Below are 15,663 nucleotides of genomic sequence, written 5' to 3'. Positions count from 1 at the left end.
ACACAGGCCCGCTTGGACTAAGGAGAAAGGAACGTGCAGCAGGTAAAACGTCAGACAAAGAGGGGGTTCTGACAGTTGGACAAATTGGGAAAATAAAAAGATACGCAACAGGTAATTATCCCCTTATTACCTCGCGCTCCCCAGCTAGGTCCCCGCGCGCAACACAAAATTATGCATTACAGTATGCCTCTAGCACGTGCCACTCAGGCTCTGCTGAATGCAACTACTACTCCCAGGCTCCCTCGTGAGGCCAGTGCCCTCTTCCCGTGTGCAAATGGGTATCGCCGCTCAGTCTTCTGGGATTCGTAGTCTTGCAGTGTCTTTCGGGAGTTGTAGTTTCCTTCCTACAATCGGCTGGGCGAGGCGGCGCCGGCGATCAGAGCTGCGCCGGGCGTTCAGGGGCCAAGATGGCGGCGCGCCGGGGACTGAGAGACGGAGTCGCGCCGCTTCTGAGTGGGGGCTCCGGCCCCGACCCTGGCGGTGGAGTGCGCAGCAGCGGTTGGGGGAGTCGGAGCCAAGCGCCGTATGGCACTGTGGGCGCTGTGAGTGGCGGGGAGCAGGTGAGACTGGCGGGCGGCCCGCGGCTGGCAGCAAAGCGGCGTGTGCCGGGCGGTGACACGTGGACGCCACAGGAAAGGGAAGAAGCGTTCGGGAGTCGATGCCGGGTGGCTGCGGAAGACGGATTGGACCGACCGGACCTGGGTCGTTTGCTGGGGGGATGCGGGCAGAGGCGGGTCCTTATGGCCATTCCTCCGGAACGCCGGAGGGGCAGAGCAGGGTGTCGGAAACCTGGCCCCTGTGTGTGTGGGGGGACTCGGACTTAGAGTAAGACCTCCCTCTAAGGATGCCGAGTGGGGGCTGTCTGTAGCCCAGCGCCGCAGTGCTTTTTCGGAGCCACGTGGGGTGGGGGGAGCGATTTTCCCGGGATAATTTGTCTGCTTCCCCTCCCCCTCTAGGCGGCCCCGGCACCCACGTGGGTTGGGCGGGGGGGAGGAGGCCCTCGGGTCCACGTGGGGGCGGGGAGGGGATGTCCACGTGGCTCCCGCTCCAGGCTGCTGGGCATCTCGTATCGGCGCTGGAGCCGCACTGCCGGGAACTGGGTGTGTCTCAGCCGGTCCCGCCATCTCCGATCGGCGCTGGGGGCCCCAGGCTGGGAAGGAAGGAAGGTAGGGGCTGCTAGAATCAACTTTGCCCAGAGCCTTGGAGGAGTTTTTTTCTTTTTGCTTTGATCCGCGTTGCTTCTCGACAACGGATGGTAAAGGACTTTACAGGTGTGCGGGTAGTCTGTGCCCTGCGGATGGCGGAGTGTGTTGGGGAGGGTAGAGGGCTGAGGTTGAAGGGCTGTGGAGTGGCGGCCTCTTTCCGACCGGCTTGGGGTGGGTTGTGAGGCATGGGCACTGGCGTTTTTGTTGCCTGCAGTCCTGCCTCGTTCGTGATCCAAGGGGCATGGGAGGTTTCAACATTTACATGGCACAGGCTTAAGTAAGGAAAGGGAGTCCTCTCCTTCCCTCACTTTTCTCAAGTATCGCTTTTGAGGAGGCAGCTAAGGCCTGCTCCTGTGAATTGATACAGACAAATTTGAGATGGTCTGTGTTTAAGCTTCTCTGGAATTTGTGCTGGGGATGGCAAAAGTTGGAGGCGATCTGAGAACTACTCAACACCAGTTGAACGTTTACTAAATGCGGGGGGGACATTCTTTCTGTCATACTCTTTTTTTCCTGGTCTTCAGTTCTCCATACTTAAAAGTGTTATCGTCCCATTCCTCACCAGGGCTTCTTAAAAGTTCCCACCCAGAGTGGAGGTCGGCAAGACTTCGTTTGAACTGTTATCTTGCTTAAGCAATTAAGCTGAGTCCTTGAAAGCTTTTTTTTTCTTTTTTGGTTTCTAGGTGGGAGTTGGGCTGCAGGTTGCCAGGTAATATCAGTTCTAGCAGACCAATCCAGGCCCTGGGGGTGGGGGGTGGGGAGTGGCTTCTGGGGCTCTACTTGAGAGCTGCCCACCTGCTCTTCCCTTATTTTCTCAGAGGCCATATCTTGTGGGGCTGGTGCTGCCCACCCTTTGGGGGAGAGGCAGGAAGTATCCATGATCCAGCTATAGTCCAAGTTAGGTAGTCATTTGGGGTTGGAGAGGGTCTTGTGGAGAGATTGTTCACCACAAACACACACAAAGATGAGTATGTGGAAGCTAGTCAATCAGCCAGGAACTTACTGAGGTTCCATTATGTTTAGACATAGGGGGATACTGTGGTAAACCACACATGGTCCCTGTCCTCCAGGATCTTATGTTTTTATCAGATCTTATGTTTTAGACAGACAATAAATAATGATGAGGACAGAGGAAAGTGCAGCATATTATATAATCAGCAGTAGTAATCTACCTTGCAGGGTCTGGGAAGAGACATTTTAAGGTGAGATTGTGGGGGGCGGAGAGGAGGGGGAGCTTTCCTCAGAGGGAACAGTATGTGAAGGCCTTGAGGTGGGAGAGGACATGGCTTATTGGAGAAACCCGTATGGCTGGTGTATACAGAGACAGACAGAGTGGTGAGAGAAGACACGCTGGAGGAGTCTGGTGGGGAATACCAGGACCACTGTAAGCCATTTAAGGACTTTAAACCTAGTGCTAAGAGCGGGAAGATGCCCTTGGAGGGGATTAGAGAGTGTCTCAAGAGGTGATCAAATGTGTATTTTCACGTTTGTAGCTGGTTTTGAACCCTGCAGGGACAAGCCGGATATGGGAAAGCCAGTCGGGAGGTTGTTAAAGTTAAGAGATGCTGGTGGCTGGCACACTCTTAGCCTGGGCTTATCCTCTCCATGATCTTGGTACTCTGGGAGCTGTGCTGTTTGGGGTTTGAGGGGAGGGATGGGTGAGGTCAGGTAAAGAGGGGCTTCTCTGACTGGGGCTCCAGTACCTGCCTGATGGAAGTGGTGATGAGTGGTTCATAAAGCTGGACATTGTCTCGAGATTCTGGCCTAGTAGCTGGGTCAGGTAGGTGGCAGGGCAGGAGATTCAGCCTCTTTGCTCACCTGGGAGTGTTTGCTGAGCGAGGTGCTATTCAGTTGCTAGTTGTAATTACAGGATTGTGAAGGCTTGGGAGGAGTTAGTGCCTAAAACCTGCCACCTTTTACTTCATCTCTGGGCCTGGCCTCCTAAAGTGTCCCTATCTATCCTTTTCTCTCGTTGGGCATTGTTACTCTTCAGCTTGATTAGGAGGGTGGGGGGGGGTGCAGTCACACCTGTTGCTTTTTTTTTATTTTGGAAGAGGTACAGAGTTTCCCTTTGCTGCCAAAGGAGAGGTAAGACTGGCTTGTCCGTGTTTGTTCCTGTTCTCTGGCCTTTGCATCATCTATAATTTCGTATAGTGGAGATACCCCTGCCTCTGGCCTTGCCAGCCCTTCTAGCCACTTCTGGCCCTGCCCACGCCCACACTCTTGACAGGCCTGGGCGGATGGCTCCCTGCCTGACAAGGCTGAAGATGTTAGTTCTCAGGGAAGAGGTGGGGTGGGGCGGGGCTTTTCCGTCCACAGAATCAAGCTTTCTCTTCTTTTGCTCTAACCTGGTTGGGGTAGGGAAGAGACTTGTCCCTTGGGACTACCTTTGAGAGGTTGGGTGGCACATTGTAGAGCCTTCAAAATAGAAGTTCGAAATAAGTGTGACTGTCAGCTGTGTATACTGTGATGCACTGTGCCAGGCATGGTGGGTGACCAGGAAGTATAAGCACAGTTTAAACCCTTCCAAGAGCCAAGAAAGATATAAGCTAATAGAATACAAAGGGTTATTTGCCCCAAAGGAACTTGGAATATAGTTTTAGTAATGATGCAAGGAATGTCATGGGGTAGGGAAGTGGGTAGGATGTGATTGCCAGAGAAGTGAGCGGTACAGGAACACGTATGAATTCGGGGTGTGAGGAGAGATGCGTTGGGGAGGGCTGAGGTGTCTTCTTGAGAAGGTGGGATTTGAGCTAAGCAGAGACGAGAGGCCTAAGTGGGATTTGAGGGAGGTAGGGTGGTTGTAATTGGAATTGCCTGCTTACTGACCTCCTCTCCTTTGGTGTGCCCCTGAGAGTGTCTGTCTTCATCACTGCCAGCAGATAACTCTTCTCAACAATCTTGGTCTTTTTGATGTTTTTATTCCCCAGTTTATCAATCTCGTGTGGTTCCAAGTGTTTCTGGATGGAGTCTAAACTTTTTTTTTCCCAGAAGGTTCTTGAACACTGCCATCTGGTTGTGGCTGTGGCTCATAGTTTGTACTTCTCTCTGCCCAGCAAGTCCAGAGTGTGTTGGGGCTCCTGCTGAGTCTGAGGCCATTGGTGGAGGGCTCGGTACCTGGTTTACAGAGTGTGTAAATCAGCTGCCCCCGAGGGCCCATGCCCTGCAGCCTTCACTGTGCCTTCCTGACCTTATTCCCTTTTGCCCCAGGTGCTGCTGCATGAGGAGGGGGATGATTCTGGCTTTGTCAGTCTATCTCGGCTGGGCCCCTGTTTGAGGGACAAGGACTTAGAGATGGAGGAGCTGATACTGCAGGATGGGACACTGCTGGGGACCATGCACAGCTATATGGATGCCTCCCTCATCTCCCTCATTGAAGATTTTGGTGGCCTTGGAGAGGTGAGCTGGGGCTGAGCTTGGAGGTCTTCAGGCAGGAGCTTTGGCTCAGTGGCTCTGTTCTCCTAGCACCTTGGTTCCTAGATACTCAATCTGAGTCCTTGAAGTGTGTTTTTGTTTCTCAGTGAGAGTTGGGCTACATCCCATGTAAGAGGATGCCCTGGCAGACTTGGATTATCATCCAAGGCCTTTCACCCTGCCTGGGCCCCTGACTTACATGTTCAGAGGGTTCTGATCTGTGTTTTGAGTCCAATTCCAGCTTAGCCAAGGGTTGTCTGCTGAGCATCCCACATCTTACCTGAGAGTGTAGGGAGTATGAAACATAAGTTCAAGACTCAGTTTTGCCAGGTCTCTGTTGACACTAGAGAGATGGTGGATGGTAGTAAATGAGATTGGAACCCATGCCTCCTGGTACTAACATCTCTCTCTGGCAAATTGAGCTGAACTGAGCCTGGGAGAGGGATTCTCTTGGCATCCAGTCCTTCTCAGTGGCCTGGTAGGTCATAGGGATGGTGGTGGGACCTTCCTGTTGTCTTTCCTGAGCAGAGCAGGTTATCTCTGGAGGACCAGAATGAAGTGTCACTGCTCACAGCTCTAACAGAGATCTTGGACAATGCAGATTCCGAGAACCTGTCTCCATTTGACAGCATTCCTGACTCAGAGCTGCTTGTGTCACCTCGGGAGGGCTCCTCTGTAAGTGTGGGATGAGGGGAAGGGGGTGTGTGGTTGGTGCAAAGGTTAGAACCACATCCATGAGCCTACTCATAAAGTTCTGAAGCACAAACACATTTCAGGTCTTTTTCTCCCTTTTAGCTGCACAGGCTGCTCAGCCTCTCTCGGACACCCCCAGAACGTGACCTCATCACCCCGACTGACCCATTGGGGCCCAGCACAGGCAGTAGTAGAGTGAGTGGGGTAAGCCTGACCTAGGGAGCCTCATGGACTCCCAATGGGGAGGAATATATGGGGACATGTCTGGAAAAAGATATTCCTGGAGAAAACTCCTATGTCTTATCTTCTCTCCTGTAGGTTGAGATGTCTCTCACAGATCCTCCTTGGGACTTCTCTCCACCCTCTTTCTTGGAGACCTCCTCCCCCAAGCTTCCTAGCTGGAGACCCCCAAGGTCAAGACCCCGCTGGGGCCAGTCCCCACCTCCCCAGCAGCGTAGTGATGGGGAAGAAGAGGAGGAGGTGGCCGGCTTCAGCAGCGAGATGCTTGCTGGGGAGCTCAACAACTCTGTGAGCAGCATCGCAGACTTCCCCATGCACCTGGCCTGTCCCGAGGAGGAAGATAAAACAGCAGTAGCAGCAGAGATGGCAGTGCAGGCAGCTGGCGATGAGAGCATCTCCTCCCTGAGTGAGCTGGTGCGGGCCATGCACCCGTACTGCCTGCCTAACCTCACCCACCTGACGGCACTTGAGGATGAGCTTCAAGAGCAGCCAGGTGATTTGACACTGCCTGAGGATTGTGTGGTGCTGGAAATTGTGGGCCAGGCGGCCACAGCTGGCAACGACCTGGAGATCCCAGTTGTGGTGCGACAGATCCCTACTGGACCCCAGCCTGTCCTCCTGGATAACTCGCTAGAGGCCAGTGCGGCCTTGCAGCTGCTCATGCCTACACTAGAGGCAGAGACAGAGGCTGCTGTGCCCAGGGAAGCCCTCTGCCCTGAGAAAGAGGGGTTGTCACTGGACTCAAAGGAAAAGCTGGAGTCAGCCTGCTTGTTGGAGCCCAGGGAGGTCATGGAGCCAATGGCACCCAAGGGCCCTCAGAACCCACCAGCCAACACAATGCTAAGTTCCCAGAGAGCTCGAAAGGGCAGGAAGAAGAAGAGCAAGGAGCAGCCAGCTGCCTGTGCAGAAGGCTATGCCAGGAGGCTGAGGTCAGCCTCTCGTGGGCAGTCTACAGCAGTTACAGAGCTGACCTCTCAGGGAGGCAGCTTGCCTCAGGAGGACCTTCAAAGAGAGGTTGTGCCTCCCCGTGGTAGAGGGAAGCCCCAGGCTTGGGCTCGGGCCTGGGCAGCTGCCTTGGAGAAGCCTGGCTCTGGGAACTTGGAGAGTAGTGCTGGACAAGCTAGTCCTGCTAAAGAAGGTCCTCTAGACCTCTACCCCAGCCTGGTTGACCCCATCCAAGCCAACCCTGTTTCAACCCATCTCTCACTGGTTGACTCTGAAGCTGACCCCATGCCACTTGACTCTGTTGAAGCTGATCCCACTGCGGTTGACCCTGATCCCACTGCAGTTGACCCTGATCCCACTGTGGCTGACCCTGTACCTGTTGACCCTAAACTGGTTGACCGTGCTTTAGCGAACTCAGAGCTGGTTGACCCTCTCCCAGCTGACCCAGTGCTGATTGACCCAGTTCTGGCTGACTCAGCAGCAGTAGACCGTGCAGTGGTTGTTCCCATCTCAGATGACTTGCCTTCAGTTGACCCTATCCTAGCCAAGCCAGTACAAGTTGACTCTCTTCCCAATGACCTGGCTCCAGTTGACCCTGTACTAGTTAAGTCTAGGCCAACTGATCCCAGACGTGGCGCAGTGTCATCAGCCCAGGGGAGTCCAGCCCCCCAGCTCCTCCTGGAAGCAGAGTCCTCAGACCCCCCAAAGGCCATCAATCCTGAAGTCAAGGAGGTCATGGGTCCTCTGAAGGGGGAAACTGGTACTAGTGCAACAGCCCAGGAAGCCAGGCCTCGGCCTCTTAGCCTATCTGAGTACCGGCGACGAAGGCAGCAGCGCCAAGCAGAGGCAGAAGAGAGGAACCCCCATCCCCCAGCTGGGAAGTGGCCCAGCCTCCCAGAAACTCCCACAGGGCTGGCAGACATCCCTTGTCTTGTCCCACCAGCCACAGCCAAGAAGACAATTCTGCAGAGAAGCCCTGAGGCTCCTTCTGAGGCTTGCTTTGCTCCTATGGGTCCCAGCCCTGCCTCTCCTAGTCCTGAGCCACCTGCAAGCAAACCTGTGGCCTCAACTCCCACTGAGCAGGTGCCATCCCAAGAGATGCTACTGCCAGCAAGACCTCCACCTCCTGCTGTGCAGTCCATGCCCCCCACAATGCCCACTGCCCTGCCTTTTCCCACGGGTGGGCTGGGCATGACCCCCATGCTGCCCCTTCCCACAAATGGGCAAAGTGTCCCCAGTCTGCCCCCACCACCCTTGCAGCCTCCTAGTGTTCCGATGTCTGTGGGGCCAGTGCCACCTGATCCCTTTACTCACTATGCCCCTGTGCCACCCTGGCCTTGTTATCCCCCCTTGTCCCCTTCTGGCTATCCTTGCTTGCCCCCTCCACCGACGGTGCCCCTAGTGTCTGGTACTCCAGGTGCCTATGCTGTGCCCTCCACTTGCAATGTGCCTTGGGTACCTCCTCCTGCCCCAGTCCCACCTTATAGCCCCAGCTGTACCTATGGGCCCTTGGGATGGGGCCCAGGGCTGCAACACCCTCCATTCTGGCCTGCTGTTCCCCCACCTCCTTTGCCTCTAACCTCTGTTGGAAGAGCTGTTCCCTCACCCAAGGTGGAGCCCAGTGGCATCCCACCTGGCCCTCCTGATAGTGTACTGACTGTGCCGATGGCTCCTCCCCTCAGTCTTGGGGCAGCTGGTCAGGGAGCTCCACAGATAGAGCCCACCAAGGTGGAGGTCAAGCCAGTGCCTGCATCTCCCCATCTGAAACACAAGGTGTCCTCCCCGGTGCACAGCCCTCGGATCAAGGCTCCACCGTGTCTGCCTGCTGAGAGTGTGGCTGTTGAGGAGCTTGCATCAGAGAGGCTAAAGCCTGAGCCCCAGGAAGCTAGGCCCAGGGAGAAGGCACCCTCTCCTGTTGCCAAGGCTGTTCCCACATCTGCACCAAGGCAGAGCACTACCACCAAGCTGCCTGCTGTCCACCCAGCGCGTCTAAGGACACTGTCCTTTCTGCCTACCCCACGTACCCAGGGTCCTGAGGATGTGGTACAGGCTTTCATCAGTGAGATTGGTGAGTGCCACACAGTTCCGTTGGTGTGAAGAATGGCATGGGGGTTGTGTGAGGAGTGTCCTCCATAAAACAGGATAAACTACCTTGATGGGGCTGGCCTTTGTTGGATTTCTTTGGAGAGTTCTTGAGAGGTAGAAGTCTGGGTTGGTTTGATTCTTTCTGCTTTGTGTTGCTGCCTTGGTTTACTTAGTACAGTGAGCATGGGGAGCCTAGGGAAGAAGTGAGGTGATTTGGGACTTCTGGGACCTGTGTACTCAGTTGATAGGGGCTGTGTTGTACGCTTCCACAGGAATTGAGGCATCGGACCTGTCCAGTCTGCTGGAGCAATTTGAGAAATCAGAAGGTGAGGAAACCTGGGTAGCTTTGCTCCAACCCTTTTTTGTTGATGTTTCCTTTGGGCCTAGCCCTGTAGTTGCTTAAACTGGGGGGAAGGAGAAGGGGAGTCTCAGCCACTAGAGTAGCCCCCTAATTGGAATGGGAAGACAAGATTTACCTGTGACACAATCTAAGCCAGGGAGAGTGGTGGGTACAGCATGGCAAGAACTATAAAGAGTAGATGGATCGGGAGATTCAAGTGTGTTGGGTTATTTGGGGAGGTAGCTCTCCAGGTGAGCCTTGGAAGACAGGAATTCAGAGACTGATGAGTAAAGGCAGAGGTATAGGAAAGATCGCATGTATTTGAAAGGCAATGGATAGCTCAGCTTCTCAGTACAAGGCATGGATCTAGGTGCTGCGGGAGTTATTATGTCCTGTTCTCAGATGAGCTTATGGTCTGACTGGGGAGAAGAATTTGCAGAAATGACTGCTGAATTGGTAACAGGTATCGGTAGTACAAGGCAAAATAGAAAATATAAGTGTAGATCAAGAGTAGGTTATAAGACTAGGAAGTTAGTTAGGTGGGTTATGTAGAGCCTGGAATGCTAGGCTTAGAAGTTTGGACTCCCCAGATTCAGTGGGGAGTGTGCTTGTTTCTGAGCAGAGAAGAGACATGATTAAAAATATACCTGGGTACCCACTGGAGGAGAATGGATCTCTCAGGGGAGACCCAAATGGAGTATGTAGGCAAAATGGATTTTCCTCCTTTGGGTCTCAGAGCCAGCCCTTCTGCACCTCCTCAGTATGGAACATCTGGTTGGGCTTTTAACTAGTATGGTTTCTTTGCAGCCAAAAAGGAGTGCCCTCCCCCGGCTCCTGCTGACAGCCTGGCTGTAGGAAACTCAGGGTAAGTATGGGGACATGAGTGAGTTACCCTACCAGCTGTTGGTCAGCAGCCGGCCGGTACTCCAGGACTGTCAACTGGATGCCTCTGTTACAGGGACATTTAGTCCGCTCTAGTCTTTCCCTGTTCCCCACCCCCGGTTCAGCCCATCACTACAGCGTACTGTCTTGAGTGGTGAAGGAGGAGGATATATATGTACCATTTTCTGGCTTATTCCAGTCTGGGGTTCCAAATGGTGATGCCTTTTATTTTCTGGCAACTCGTGCTTTTGGGGATTTCTTTCCTTTATTTAACAGGCGTTAAGGTTGCTCAGCACTGGTAATGGTGTAAGAAAAAGTGGGGGAGGATATTCATGGCTAGGGCTCCCCTGACTCCTTGGAGGGCACAGGCATCCTGGACCTCCTTGTTCCCCATTCTTCCAGCACCAAGAGGCCTTTTTTTTTTTTTTCATGTTCACAATACCCCATCCTGTTTTGCCAAGCATATTTTCCTCCACATTGATTTTGGGTTGGTTTGAGCCGGGCACGAGAGGCTCCTGGCTTGGAGGAGGTGGGGGGTATTCAAGGTCATCCAGGAATTGGGCAGAGCTGAATTGAGACCCAACCTACATAAAGTTCAGTCACTAAGACCCCTTTTGTGCTGGAGGAGAATGATTGGGGCAGTTTGTGCCCCCCATTCCTCTCTGCACGCACCCCTCTCCCATTGCTTTGTGAGCAAAGCAGATGTACAAGATGTTGAGGAGGCAATGAACCAGGCTTTCCCTTTTCCCCCCGCCAGCAGCGTTGACACTCCCCAGGAGAAGAGGCCCCTAGACCGGTTACAAGCCCCAGAACTGGCCAACGTGGCAGGTGGGTTCAGGGTGGGGAACTCTGCCTTTGATTAGTTTATGCAGCAAATGTTTTTAGAGCCTGCTCTGCACCAAGTGTGTGTAGGTGTTGGGGATACAGAGATCTGATCCTCGTCCTTGAGGTTCTCACAGTCCAGGGGGCAGATGTCAGATGTGTAAACAAATGAGCATGTTGAGTATCAGATGTTGTGTGTTAAAGAAGCCTGTGTGGCTTATAGTGGGGTCTGAAGAGGGACAGTCAGGGTAGGGTTATATAGAAGGTAATCCTCAAAGTGGAGGCTTGAGAAAATCACTGATACCAATCAGGTAGGTTTATGGGCATTCTAGGTAGATGGAATGGTTTGAGTGAGCTGGAGAAGCAAAGCCAGCCCGGTATGTTTTGGGAAATTGTGAGTGGTTCATTTTGGCTGGAGTGTAGTGGTTGATCAGGGTGCTGGGCAGAGCTAAAGGAAGAGAGAAAGCTGGAGTGGAAAGCAGGAGGTCAGGTTCTGGGAACTTTGACTGCCATGTTAAGCTGGTTGGACTTTATACTGTACAGTGAAGAAGCAATTGTAAAAACGTTACCAGTTTGGTTTTTGGGTGCTCCCACCAGCAGGAATGTAGAAGACAGGTGGACAGGTGTGATGCCCGAGGTAGGAGGTTATTAGGAGACAATTACATGAGTTCAGGCAAGATGCAGCCCAGAAGTCAGGCAGTTCTGAGGACAGGGGGTGAGTCTAAGAATGAAGAGGTAGGACAGACAGGACCTGGCCACCAGCTAGGTTTGGGCAGTGAGAGGTTGAACAGTTCAGGAGGACCAAAGCTGGTTGGGTGTCTACTGCTGGTCTCCAAGATGGGGAACTCAGGGGAAGGAGCAGTTTTAACAGTGGGAGAAGTTGGGCTGTTGATCATTGTTAGTATACTCTGTGAGATGAAGTGGGGATCCCTGGAGCCTATATTCACAGTGTTTAGAAGTGTAGAATCGGATCTCATCCTGCTATCTCCATCCTCCCTCCCCTCACAGGGCTCACCCCTCCAGCTACCCCTCCCCATCAGTTATGGAAGCCCCTGGCTGCTGTCTCACTGCTGGCCAAAGCCAAATCTCCTAAGTCCACCGCCCAGGAGGGAACCCTGAAGCCTGAAGGAGTTACAGAGGCCAAACATCCAGCTGCAGCCTGCCTCCAAGAAGGGGTCCATGGCCCTAGTCCAGTCCATGTGGGCTCTGGGGACCATGACTATTGTGTCCGGAGCAGGACCCCCCCAAAAAAGACGCCTGCCCTAGTCATTCCAGAGGTGGGCTCCCGATGGAATGTCAAACGCCATCAGGATATCACCATCAAACCTGTCTTGTCCCTGGGCCCAGCCACCCCGCTGCCCCCATGCACAGCTGCCTCCCAGAAGCCACTTGATCACAGGACTAGCAATGATCAGGCAGATCCCCCAGCCCCTTGCCTTGCCCCATCCACCTTGCTGTCCCCTGAGGCCTCACCCTGCCGGAATGACACGAACACTAGGACTCTCCCTGATCCCTCAGCCAAGCAGCAGTCAATGCGCTGTTATCGAAAAGCCTGCAGGTCAGCCAGCCCCCCAAGCCGGGGCTGGCAAGGCCGCCGTGGCCGCAGCAACCGTTCTGTCAGCTCTGGGTCCAACCGGACCAGCGAAGCATCTTCCTCCTCATCCTCATCGTCGTCTTCCTCATCCCGGTCCCGGTCCCGGTCCCTCTCCCCCCCACACAAGAGGTGGCGAAGGTGAGCTCTGATGGCCTGTTAGGTTCTCTCCACTTTGGAATTTCTCTCCTCTGGTTTACTCTGAAAGCTTTAGCACATCGATACTTTCAGGCAGTAAGGCTTCTATTTCTGTCTTTGGCTTTTGTCTTCTCCCCCTTTACTGGATTCGAAGGAGGCAAGCTCTGAGAAGATAGCTTCTATCCCCTGTTGGAGATTGGGATATCTCTGAGGTCTCCTCCTTCCTGGAGACCTGCCTTGGGGAGACAATTAGGGTTTGATCTTGACCACGTTGATTCCTTTGCATACTGTATCAGTCCTTATTTCTGCTATTTTCCCGGTAGTATGTGGGATGGTGGTCTAGTGGGTTGTTAATGGCAAACAGTCCTTCCTTTAATCATCTGTTGAGGAAACAGTCTGGGACAGTTCCTTTGAGTGTCACTGTGGCCTCAGCTATTTTCTGGCAGTACCTTTTTCTCAGTAATAGACCCAAATTTTTCCACTTAATCAATGAAGAATTCTTGGTTTTTGATGGTGAAGCTTATCTTCAGAAATGTCCCCTACTACAGGTCTAGCACATCCCCTAAATGCCGTGTTCATAGTACTCCTATGAGACATATGAGGGGAGCAGGATCCCAGAGACCCAGGCCTGCCCCCCTCCCCACCCGCAGCTAATTGTAAGACCTAGGGCCCAGCCTTTTATCTCCGAGTCTCCGTTATTTTTATTCTTTCTGATTTGTTAAATATTTTTCTATTTTTAATTGCATAATTGAAAATAAATATGATCTGTGCCCAAATACTCTAGAACATCTAAAGTTCATGAGGTTCTCAGTTTGGTCATCTGCGAAGAGTTCTTCTAGATCTCCTCTGCTCTGCTTTGCCTTTGGTCCTGAGCTTCCTGACAGGGAGGCAGGGCTGGGGCCAAGGTGAGGTAAGTAGAATATACCTGCACTGCTCCCAGCATTCCTGTGTGCCCCTTTGTTCTCCAGGTCCAGTTGCAGTTCCTCTGGACGTTCCCGAAGATGCTCTTCCTCTTCCTCCTCCTCATCTTCCTCCTCGTCTTCCTCATCCTCATCATCTAGTTCCCGAAGTCGGTCCCGCTCTCCATCTCCTCGCCGGAGAAGTGACAGGAGGCGGCGGTGAGCGTGTTTTCAGGGAGTCGGTGCATCTGGGGTGCAGGTGCCTAAGAGTTCTGAGACTTGAGCTGCGTAATGTCTGGGGCACTGATGGCACCTTCTTCTCTTGTCAGGTACAGTTCTTATCGTTCACACGACCATTACCAAAGGCAGAGAGTTCTGCAGAAGGAGCGTGCAATAGTGAGTAGAGGAACAGCTCCTGGGAGGAGAGGGCTTGTCCCTGAGCCATGACATGAGCTCAGAGAGCCGTCTGCAGCTATGGCCTTGGCTCATAGTGTGTCAATTTTCCTTGACCTAACATAGGAAGAGAGAAGAGTGGTCTTCATTGGGAAGATACCTGGTCGCATGACTAGGTCAGAGCTGAAACAGAGGTTCTCTGTTTTCGGAGAGATTGAGGAGTGCACCATCCACTTCCGTGTCCAAGGGTGAGGTTGGGCCCTAAGGTCAGGATGTCCTGTCTCATTATCTATCTTGATGCTTCTTTGTTTCTCCCCCCTTGCTCTGGTGTCCTAGGCAATATAGGCACCTTCATTTCTACAGTTAGAGGGTTGGCAATTTGGGGAATGAGAAGAACCACCCCAGTCCATTACTGTACCCTGGCGAGCTGTCTCTTCTCCATGGCATGTGCCCAAATAGCCATGTCAGCCTCTGTCTCACCCTCCCCACCAGTGACAACTATGGCTTCGTCACTTACCGCTATGCTGAGGAGGCATTTGCAGCCATTGAGAGTGGCCACAAGCTGAGGCAAGCAGATGAACAGCCCTTTGATCTCTGCTTTGGGGGCCGCAGGCAGTTCTGCAAGAGAAGCTATTCTGATCTTGGTGAGTGGAGGGAGGCCCTGAGCCTTTGGTATCATCTCCTCCCTCAAAAGGTCCCCAGGCTTTTGAGAGGGGCGCCCCTTTTTGAGAGGGGCGCTAGCTAGGCAGACTTGTCTTCCTCTGACACGTGAAGAGCCTAAGGGGTGGGATGAGAGGAGAAATGGGTGCTCACCTGTCTTTTGACTTAATATCCAGGTGATTTTAGCTCCATCCATTATAGACATGAGAGGTAGCTGGCCATTTGAGGACGCTGTGGTTGGGAGGTGTACTCAGAGACCTTGATGTTTGTCTCTCTTTACCTTTATAGACTCCAACCGGGAAGACTTTGACCCTGCTCCTGTAAAGAGCAAATTTGATTCTCTTGACTTTGACACATTGTTGAAACAGGCCCAGAAGAACCTCAGGAGGTAACCCTGGGCCCTTCTCCCCCACCCCCTTTTCTTTGGAGGTGCCCAACCTCCTCCATTCCCTCCCCCAGTCTAGGGGAGACAGCTGCTAGTGAGGAGATGACTGTTTTATAAAGAAATGGAAAAAAGTGAAATAAAAATGTGTTAAATCAGATTTTTTTAAAGTGGTATTTGTTTTTTATAATAGGCATTGAAACACATTAACTTGCATTCCTATGTAAGAAGGATGGGGTTGAGGGGTTCCCCCAGTGTTTGGAAAATCGAAGTCACTATGCAGACTAATAAACATGAACTAGAGGGAACTGCCAAGTGCTGTTGTGCTTCTTTCTATGGTGGTAGTGCCAGACAAGTCACTTTTCCTCTCTGAACACAACAGGGACATGCTTACCTCCATTTAATTCCTAGGACCCCTCTTTGGTCAGGTGTAGAATCCTGACCACTTGAAACTGCTCCTCAAGAGTGTTGTAAGTGAAATCAGTCATCTAGGAGTGCCTCTCAAACTTTAAAAGAGCAGTTGAATCATCTGGAGATCTTTTAAAAATGCAGATTCTGACTTCTGGGATGGGGCCTGAGATTCTGCATTTCCAACAAAGGTGGTGCTACTGGTCCAGGAAGGAATTTTAATATCAAGGACCCAGAGGACGCTCACACTGTTGCAAATAATGGTTTTTGAAACCGAGACTTGTGTGTATGTGGACCATAATAGCTTGAGCACAATGCTTGGCATTCAGCAGGTTCTCAGATGTTTAAAGAATGCATGCAGGTGGATAGACCTTTGGGGAAGAGGGAGTTGTAGGAATTATATACCAAGGACAGGGGAATGCCTGAGAAAGGCAAAGGAGAGGTGTGTCCCTTGAGAAAGTGGATCCTTACCTCCCTGAGGGGCATGAATGGGAAATAGTCAAGGGGTAGTGCATAGGACTGAAGGGATTGCTGTTTGCTAATACGAACTGACATAAGATAGAACT

The 15,663-nt window shown here is 52.5% G+C and overlaps 1 protein-coding gene across 4 annotated transcripts; it reads left to right on the top strand.

Annotated features, from left to right (window-relative positions):
• Positions 1-369: 369 nt before the first annotated feature.
• Positions 370-14,986, top strand: PPRC1 (PPARG related coactivator 1). 4 transcript variants are annotated; one of them, XM_060034205.1, is made up of 14 exons: positions 370-560; positions 4,416-4,604; positions 5,148-5,294; positions 5,415-5,507; positions 5,631-8,565; positions 8,855-8,908; positions 9,730-9,787; positions 10,562-10,632; positions 11,635-12,358; positions 13,324-13,473; positions 13,584-13,650; positions 13,774-13,895; positions 14,140-14,291; positions 14,596-14,986. In XM_060034205.1, the coding sequence occupies exons 1-14, from the start codon at positions 408-410 to the stop codon at positions 14,697-14,699; spliced, it is 5,019 nt and encodes a 1,672-aa protein (XP_059890188.1). In that variant the 5' UTR covers positions 370-407; the 3' UTR covers positions 14,700-14,986. The 4 variants fall into 4 exon arrangements, with proteins under 4 accessions (XP_059890188.1, XP_059890187.1, XP_059890186.1 ...); XM_060034204.1 differs by having other exon boundaries at positions 5,415-5,516; positions 10,565-10,632; XM_060034203.1 differs by having other exon boundaries at positions 5,415-5,516.
• Positions 14,987-15,663: the final 677 nt, after the last annotated feature.

The sequence above is a fragment of the Delphinus delphis genome, chromosome 16, assembly GCF_949987515.2.
Source record: "Delphinus delphis chromosome 16, mDelDel1.2, whole genome shotgun sequence".
NCBI classification, from domain to species: Eukaryota; Metazoa; Chordata; class Mammalia; order Artiodactyla; family Delphinidae; genus Delphinus; species Delphinus delphis.
The sequence above is the reverse complement of the archived record's forward strand: the minus strand, read 5'-3'. Positions and strand labels throughout refer to the sequence as shown.